This window comes from Oncorhynchus mykiss, chromosome 3 (assembly GCF_057628025.1).
Source record: "Oncorhynchus mykiss isolate SJ-2025 chromosome 3, ASM5762802v1, whole genome shotgun sequence".
In the NCBI taxonomy this organism is placed as follows: domain Eukaryota; kingdom Metazoa; phylum Chordata; class Actinopteri; order Salmoniformes; family Salmonidae; genus Oncorhynchus; species Oncorhynchus mykiss.
The window spans coordinates 59,890,269-59,899,676 of NC_143024.1; the positions used below are offsets into that span (position 1 = coordinate 59,890,269).

A 9,408-nucleotide genomic window follows, 5' to 3' on the forward strand; every position below is an offset into this window, starting at 1 on the left:
GGACACGTGATGGCAAGGCCTCTGAAACAATGCTTAGAGAATGAGTCAATCTTCATCCCCCTTGTGACCTCTTTAAACAATGCACTAAGGTCTAGAATGATGTGCTTGTGCCTCTTGATGATACCACTTATTTAAATAACGCACCTATAGAGATGAATGCACTGTTTAAACAATGCACTTGTATGAATAATACAAATAAAGATGATAAATGTGTTTTTCAATGAAACAACACGTTACACATAAATGAAGATACCCTCTCCATGTTTAGGATCTTCCCACCTCATTTTCAAGTGTTCTTTTGCTTGTTTGTTTGCTCGTCTGAATGCTTGTTTTCTTATCAAGGCCTGAAATGTCCTCCAGAATTCCCTCAGAAATCCTTACTCTTTCGCCCTGTGTTGGTTTTGTGTTTGTTTGTCTATGTCCTAACTCTTCTTGTCGTCCTTGTTGGGTTTATAGTCCACCCCGTTACCATTCCTTCCTTGCGTTGCCTGACGATTCAGCAGATGACCCTTGCAAGAACCAAGCCGATCAATCTCTCAAAACTATTTCCACAAATGAAAAGCATCTTCCAATTCCTCTTGATGTGCAGAACACAGCAATCAACAACAAAAAAACTAAACTGTTCACGTACAATAAAATCATTTGACAAACAATTGAAATTTAAGGAGGAGCTCTTCTTAAGTGCTGTCGCTCATGGAAGTGGTCAACAGAAGTCCAGGCAGCCTTGAAGTACATCTCTGTAAAGAAGCATTTTTATGAGCAAGAAAAGTCTGAAAGTGTCCAGAAGAGTGAAATTAGGACAGTGTTATATGTAGAACTTAATGTCCATCTCTTAAATAATTGATCTTTAGTGCTCCCACGAGATAGGGTGTTTATGCTACGTTATAATGAAAACAAAATTGATGTAGGCGTACACGTTTTGTCATTTTGTTCAGCAGACTCTTCTTAAGGTTTGGGTTTGGGGCGGCAGGGTAGCCTAGTGGTTAGAGCGTTGGACTAGTAACCGGAAGGTTGCAAGTTCAAACCCCCGAGCTGACAAGGTACAAATCTGTCGTTCTGCCCCTGAACAGGCAGTTAACCCACTGTTCCCAGGCCGTCATTGAAAATAAGAATTTGTTCTTAACTGACTTGCCTGGTTAAATAAAGGTAAAATAAAAATAAATAAAAGGTTAAATTGGCATGGTAGCTTGTCCAATGAGAGAGAAGCATTCTCATATTAAATATTTTTGACACTGATCTTCAAAAACAAACATTTTATGAATCACAACATTAAGACATAGAAACAACCGTTCTAGATGGTGTAAGCTATGCGTGACACTCTCCATGGTTATCTTGCTAATACACTGTGACATGGTTGTTACATGGCTGTGTTGCTGAGGCCATACACAGCTGCACTGACGCATGGCCAATTAATAGGGGAATATGTAAGGGGAGGGGAGGGAAGGCGTGCTAACCTTTTGTTTGGAGTCTCTTGGCCATGTGGCCATATCTCGCCTCAGTGAGACTGCTCCAAGCTAGTCATCGTAGCTTACTTTAATCTTTCATCAGTGTCTTCCAATACTGTGGAAGCTAGATAGCTGATATTTGTCATCCAGTGGGCTGGAATGGCTAATCAGCTGGCAAAAGCTCACTGGAAGCTAAAACAGATGATTTGGTGACCATTGGATTGGATTCAACAATGTCCCCTTGAGATAGAGATAGGAATTCATATGTGGATATGTAGGGTGACTAGGCAAGGATTTTGTCCTTGATATGCTGTCCAATACTCCATCTGCCACCAATTCAGTGTTGATCAGCTTTTTGTCAGATGATAATTACATCAAGCCGGTCTAGAACAGGATTTATATCTTTGGAGAATAAACCAAGGTTGATTTATTGAAGAAATCTACCACAAAATGAATTGAATTAATGTTGTTTTTTTTACATTCTATTTTCGATCTCCATTTCTAGTTTGTTCTCACAGAGAAGTCTTTATGTAGTTGCCTGGAGATGCTAATACAACAGACTGAAGGAAGCTGCACTACTGTTACCTGATCTCAAATTAAAACCTGATCTGTTTTCATTTCATGTTTTAATCATTACTCTGATAGACTGGCTTCCATCTGCTAAACGCCTGACTCTGACGAGGGGAAAACACTCGATGCATTTTGAGACATACTGGGAGAAACCAAAGAGGCAAATATCAATAAAAAATGCATGCGCCTCCTTTTGACCGCAGCCATCCTGGTCTCCTGCAGCAGCCGAATGTGGTTGTGGAGGATTTGGAGTCTGACCAAATCATGGGCTGGTGCCACCAACTGTAAAAGTTAGTGGCAGCAAGGATACCAAGGGGAAATGTTAATCTGGAGCCCTGAAATAGTAATTAACACTTAGGTTAGGTGTTGATTCAGGGGAACACATATGCCAAGAACTCATTTGCAAGATAGGCTAAGTCGTTAGCTTGGCTTTTATAACGTATAAGGCTTAAGCAGACAGGCAGACAGAAACCAAAAGAAGCACAGTGACAGCAGTGTCTAAGTAGGGTGTGTAGGGTCAGGATGTGGGCTGATGTGGATAAAATGCCGGTGGTGAATTCTTGTCCCAGTCCGCCCCTGGGGGGGGGGGGATGTCCCTTCAGCTCCTCAAAGGGGAGTCTCCTTTGAAATGAGGCACCCACACACGTACCTCAGCAGCACGGCTAGCTAAGCTGGGACTGTTCCCATTATCCATTTAACTCCACCACACTGCTCAGTGTCAGCTTCCCTTTGTTCACACTCATTCAGTTACTAAGTATTATTACACCCCTCGGAATAGGATCGTTTTTGCAAAGCCCCCGCAAAGGAAGGCATTTACCTTAGTGATTAGGAACCTTCAATGAGAGCGAAGACATTGTGATTGTGGATGTATCTCCTCTCACAGTCATTTACTATTCAACACCTAGATAATAGATCCAATTGCCCTGTGGCGAAGGTTTTGGCCGTGTACCTCACTGTGGTCTTCGTTGTCCTTCTGCCTTCATTTCTAAGCACAAACATAAGCAGCTGAACTTTTCTGCTTTCTTCAGGTCAAAGAGCTGGAGATGTGTGGCTGATGACGATGTCACTGGGCTTTCTTAACCACTTGACGGTGCATTTCAAGATCCGCCACAGTGGGACCATGACAGTAGGACAACCAAAAGAGATGCTTACAAGCGCGACTATTCCCATCCACAGTTTTATGTGAACAATTCTGCATGCCTATGATTCATTTGATAGTGCTTCCCGTTAGACAGTAAGGGTGAGTAAGAGCGAGGGAGAGAGCACCTGAGGTCTAACACCACCGAGTTGTGAGTCATGTGATTTAATATTGATTAGACACACACATCCTCTATTTCCTCTGCCGGGACCTACCGCCTATTCATCCTTATGCTCAACTATTTTTGTATGCTGTCAACACTGTCTCGCCCCCTCTTGTGTCTAATGTAATTTACACGAGGTGAAATGGGATAAGCTTTTACAAAATGACCCACTCAAAAAAATATCATTGGTTTGCAGGGGTTCTGATAGCTCAGAATGGGGTCAAACAAGGAGACACCAAACACAGCCACTTTACAGTCCATCAGCTTTCATTCATAGGAAGTGAACTTGTGTCGATAGGGCCATTGCTCTCAAGGATGTCATGACGCTTGCAATATGCGTTCCCATCTACAGGAGCCTGTGGATTGTGTCCTTCCATAGCGCAATAATGCATTTACGCTGTAAGCTGCTCACTCCTATTCACAGCAGTGCCATCCTCGACATGTTTATTCATGAGCTCCGCGGCTCACTCTAGACTCCTCAGAGGAGCATTGAGAGTCATGTCTCGAGGCACAGGAGGGAGGGCGGGAGAGCAAGTGTAATGATTCCATTTGAATGTGTCTTATGGCTTTGGCTCTGCTCCCATTCCTTATTAACCATGATCGACACATTGAGTTAATACAGAACTGCACAGTGACTGAAGTGCCTTTAAAACCCCGCTCTCCACAGTGGTACATTTTCAAAGAGCCCCCCTGGAGTATTTTGTGTAATTCTCTTTCTCCAGGATTCAAAAAATACATTTTCAACTTACTAGAGGAGCATCTGGCTCTGATTTTCACGTGATTAGCAGAAATCTGCCTAGGCTGATGACTAGGCTGCTTCAGGAAGATAAAAAATGGAACTATCTGGATCTTCCTGTACATCTCCAGTCCGTTTAGGGAGCTGCAAAGCGCCAAGGTAAATGTTTCATTATGTACACAGTATAGTTAACCACATAAGAGAAGAAAATGACATTCACATTTGAGTCATTTAGCAGATGCTCTTATCCAGAGCGACTTACAGGAGCAATTAGGGTTAAGTGCCTTGCTCAAGGGCACATCGACAATTTATTCACCTAGACGACTCAGGGAATTGAACCAGCAATTTTTTGTTTACTGGCCCAAACACTCAACTGCTAGGCTACCTGCCGTGAGCCAAGGCACAAACAATATTCAACCTGACTTCCTGTCGTCATATACTATACCCCGAAAAGGGGTGCGACATCACATTGACTTGGAGGGGGTATTATACTGGCCAAAAAGCACTCTGCCTGAAGATGATATTAGTGGCATTACATGTGTAGATGTGTCATTGAGCATCAACTTCATTTTAATCAACTGTGACTTCACAGAGGGCGGCAGTACTGCTGCCTGCACTGAAAACAGTTCATATCATGTCTAGGGTTTAGCTAAAAAAGCACTCCACCCATGTGGAACACAGTGGCCCAAGGAAATGGAAGCCAAAGAGGACTCAAGGTCCTCACGAGAACGGTCAAACAGGGCTAGAAGAGGAAAACAACATCTGCTTTTGGAGTGAAAAATGAGATGTATTTTGGTTTTGTTTTGCCAGAGGAGTCAAGGACCTGGAACATATGACGGAATAACAATGCCTCATAGACATACTGTACAGTTACGGCAGCTCCTTGTCCTTGTATTTGTGTGGTAATGAGTAAGGCCCAGAGTTTTTTCAGGTCAGTTCATGTGGTCAGGAAAAAACATAGAATTAGGAAATAGAATAGTAATTTAATAGGATCTCTGTGGGAAAAACTCTGAACCGACAGTTAAATCCAATTTGTGTAGGAAACAAATTGAAAGGAATATAGAAAAGCCCACCTGTGAAGCTGGCGTGCATTCCAAATGCCACACTTTTGGAAATATAGTGCATACATTTTGTGCACTGTGTAGGGAATAGGGTACTGTTTGGAAATAGCACTGGTCTGTGACATGTTTACAGTTTCAGTCTGATGATGGTACATTGAGTACTAAATTAATTGTTTTGTTCATACTCTCATAGATTTCTCTTTAAGGATTGTGGCTGGGCTTGGCTGTCTCTCCACTGTTGAGAGATTTTGTGGGATGACATTCATTGATTTATTTTCACTGTGAAACAAGACTGTGCATTGAATCGCTATGAGCTATTTGTATCCTCATTAAAATTGTCTAGAACAGCCTTGGAGACTGGAAGGTGAGTCGAAGCAAACTGTGCGCTAGACCAGAGGGAACTGAGACAGCACTTTCCATTCCTCTGTCAGAAATAACACACTACTCCCTATTGTGTCATGGCAGCTGACCAAGCCCTGTTAACCTTGTCAGAGTCAAGATTCACTCTCTCTCTGCTTGCGTGTATCTTGGTCACAACTAGGACTAAGATAAAGTAAACTACCATTTTACCCCTGCCATACATAAAACACATCTGAAATTGATATGATCTGCTGGTTCATACTGCTAGATGCTGAATGTCACTTTAATACCTCTCATATGCCATGGTCTTAATACAATGTCATGTTCAGACTTCTGGTATTGTCTGCCAAGCCACTGATTACGCCTCCATTATGCAATGGCAAATGTTTTTTTTTTTTTTTTATCAAGCCAGAGATCATTGTCATAGGTTAGCTTGCTTCCTCGCTTAGAGTATAATAACATTCCCTGAAACTCTCTCGTGACATCGTGCCTCCTAACCAGAACGATGATATCAGTTATGGATTAAGACAGGAATTGTAATTGATGGTAGCTACCGATAATATTTTCCAGACATAGCATATTTCAGTAAATGCAAGGGAAGATGCACATCATACATGGGTCGGAAATGGTTTTCCACAATTTGTTATGGATAGATTTTTTTTGTCCTTTCCTATAAATGTTGTTTTCCAAGAAAGAAAATACCCAACCCTTGAATTGGCTTGTGGATAATTATAATTATCTTGTCATAGACGAAATACTCACATAACAGCCACAGTTTACTGCACAGTAGTCCACTGTACAGAAGATCAGAAAAGTAGCATCTACACGAACAGCGATGTTTATAACACAGGTCAATGGAGACAAACACTTGATGGAAAGAAAGGCTCTCATTACTTCTCGTTGTCAAGTGCCCTGTCAAGACTGTGTCACCTCATCTCTACTGTGTTCACTGACTGTGTCTCTAATAGCATAGCGCCACATTTAAGAGCTCAGCTAACCAAAACAAGGCGGCATCCCAAATGGCAGCCTATTTCCTATATGGTGCACTAGAATCCACAGGTCTCTGGTTAAAAGTACAACAGTAGTGCACTACATAAAAAATAGGGACACATTTGAAATGATTAAGGGGGCTGTCTTGTGCTGGGACTGTAGTTTATGGTTTCTCAGAGGCAGCCTGTCGCACCTAGTGCATACCACCACCTCTCCTGTCTGTCGCTGGCCTGGTTCACTGACTCACCATCTTTGCGGTGATATGTGATTTCCACCTTGCGCTCCTCTGAGCCCATCAGAGCCTGGGCCACCTGGCTGATGGCATGTGTGTCAGTGTGCTCGCCGTGGAGGAAGTCACAGGTGCATGGCTTCTGCATGACATCCGGTCTGGAATAGCCGGTCATCTCACAGAAGCCGTCATTACAGTAGATGATCGCACAGTTCTGTACCCGGGCATTGGCTATAACAAATTTCCTATCTGTAAGAAAACAAAAACGATACACAATGCTATCAAACCAATCTTTATGTACAGCAGTCTAGAGGTAATACATTACAATTTGAGAGTTTTTGAACATTGCTGTATTTGTAAACTGAAGACAGTCCAATACTTGATTGTATTATTACAAAGGTGATATATATTTTTGAATCATTTTTGAGACTTTTTGAAACAACTCTTGATTCCTGAGTAAAACTATTGACTTGAAGCATACAGGAGCATAGGAGATAAAAAATAATAATAACAATTGATTGGACTAATATATTTATTTTCTACACACCCAAAGGGGGAGGCTCAACTCATCCACCACTAATGATACTAAATAGATAGTAAATAGATAGTAATAGATCATGAAGATATAGTAAAGCTCAACAAAGTACATTATTGACACTGATTTGTCACTGACAAATTGATTTCAATTAACAAACCCCATTCTCAATTGGACAAGTTCAAACTGTTTTTAAAACGTAACTTCATTTCCAAACAGACTGATATACACGACTGCCACAATGCCAAGAATAACGCTTTAGATTAAAATGATGATACTTGGGATGGTATACTTACTCTGTCCCTCGAATTTCCGTATTATTATTCCAAGAAATGTATTTTGTGGCGCAACGTGACCTCTCCGAACAGGCATGATTATTCCGTGGTGTTGTATAAAGGCGCTTTCGCAATGAGACCTGAAGTTACTGTTGAAGCTTCCTCTTCTTTATCTTTCCTTTGTCACAAATCATAGCCTACTCGACGCACACGCACTTTCCACTTTAAATGACCTTTCCCAAATTCACAAGAATACGCTTTAGCCTGCATGCATACCGGAGCATTTGAATGACTCCTTACCGATACGCACGGAATCGGGGAGGATTGCCTGGGTCAGATGTAGTTTGTAAACCATTTCTAGTTGAAGATGGATGCGATCTTGACGTTCTCTGTGGTGATGTGGTGGACGACTAGAGGACAGGGGCTGATATGCCAGGGGAGTGACGTTACCCCTAGGGGCTTAGTGCACAGCGCTGCCACCTCGGGTAAGGTTCATTCTTTGTGCTGGGAAAGCATACATCAGTCAAGCAATCTCGAAAACCTGTACAGTAGGTCCTCTTCAGTGCGCATGTAATACGTGCTCAACGAGTTGCATCTTTGAGTTGGAGCCACGTGTTTTTTTTATTTACGTACAATATAGCATCCATGGACAGAATATTCATGAAAAACCTTTGAGTTCATAGTACAAATAAAGTACAAAGTACACGATGAATGAAGTATGTACTTTATCCATCGTATTTGTTATGTCATTAATATACATCTTGAGCGTTATCATTTCAAACTGATAACATGAAAGCGTTCTGTAACAAATTGTGAGTAGCCTACTTACTGTATGCTGTAGCCTAGTAATAGCGCACGAGGACTTGTCCATGGTGCTGAAGTTTCAGCGATGACACATGGGCGCAATTGAGACCTCTTGATTTCCTATAAAATATTGTTTAGCATTGATTATATAGCCTATTAACAGTTTTTAATTAATTGTATAGTTCTACCTTGTTGTGTAGCAAAACATAGCTTAAATGGATTCAGTAGGTGTTGCATTCCAATTTATATGAAACCCATACCTGTCTAATACACAGCTCAGATAATCTCCGTAAAGATATGCAAATGTGTGCAGAATGAAAAGCCCTTCATACTGTCCTGCAACATCTGTCCATGTATTTCAGTATAGGAGCTCATCGCCTATCTGCTCCATTAAGAAAACGGGTTGAATGAACGCATGACTGACAAACACAACCATATGTATAATAGAGAGCCTTAGCATGTGTGCTGCACGTGTCCGCTTCTCTTCTCATTTCACTGTCAGCTATTACAAAGTCTTACATAATATTTTGTCTTTCAGCATTCTTTTTTCCCAGCACTGCTATTTTAATCTGTCTGATATTTATATCAGTACCATTGAACTGCAAGCAAATATACAACAGAATAAATATATACTCTAATCTCAATTTAGCCATATTTTGGCATCTGGCGATACATACACTATATGTGCAAACGTATGTGGACACCCCTTAAAATGAGTGGATTCGCTATTTCAGCCACACCCGCTTCTGACAGGTGTATCAATATGAGGCAGCCATCATTCAGCAACCTCCTTACATAATGTTTTGCCATCTGTTTCAGGGCCACATGCGCTGATGTTACAACAACCCTAACACACAATAAAGCCATCATACCCAACAGGGCTCCTGGACAGGCCTCTGAAATAGCCCCTAATGGCAGGAGGTCTGCAATTTACATACATTGTCTCCGTTTACAATCATATTAGATGCCTGAGGGAAGTAGGCAGAAGAGGGAAGACTTCGAAAGTTCTGCTTGTTTCGACTGCCCCTAACAACCAGCTAATCCCTTTGAAAAGGGCCTACAGTTGAAGTCTGAAGTTTACATACACCTTAGCCAAATACAT

The 9,408-nt window shown here is 41.6% G+C and overlaps 1 protein-coding gene across 1 annotated transcript in view; it reads right to left on the bottom strand.

Annotated features, from left to right (window-relative positions):
- Positions 1-8,023, bottom strand: part of kcnh7b (potassium channel, voltage gated eag related subfamily H, member 7b) — a 95,671-nt gene extending 87,648 nt beyond the window's left edge. Inside the window, exons 1-2 of the mRNA XM_090229712.1 lie at positions 7,524-8,023; positions 6,711-6,941 (exon numbers count right to left, since the gene is read on the bottom strand). Of these exons, the coding sequence (XP_090085838.1) occupies positions 6,711-6,941; positions 7,524-7,599 (307 nt within the window). The 5' untranslated portion in view covers positions 7,600-8,023. The remainder of the gene's footprint in view (positions 1-6,710; positions 6,942-7,523) is intronic.
- Positions 8,024-9,408: the final 1,385 nt, after the last annotated feature.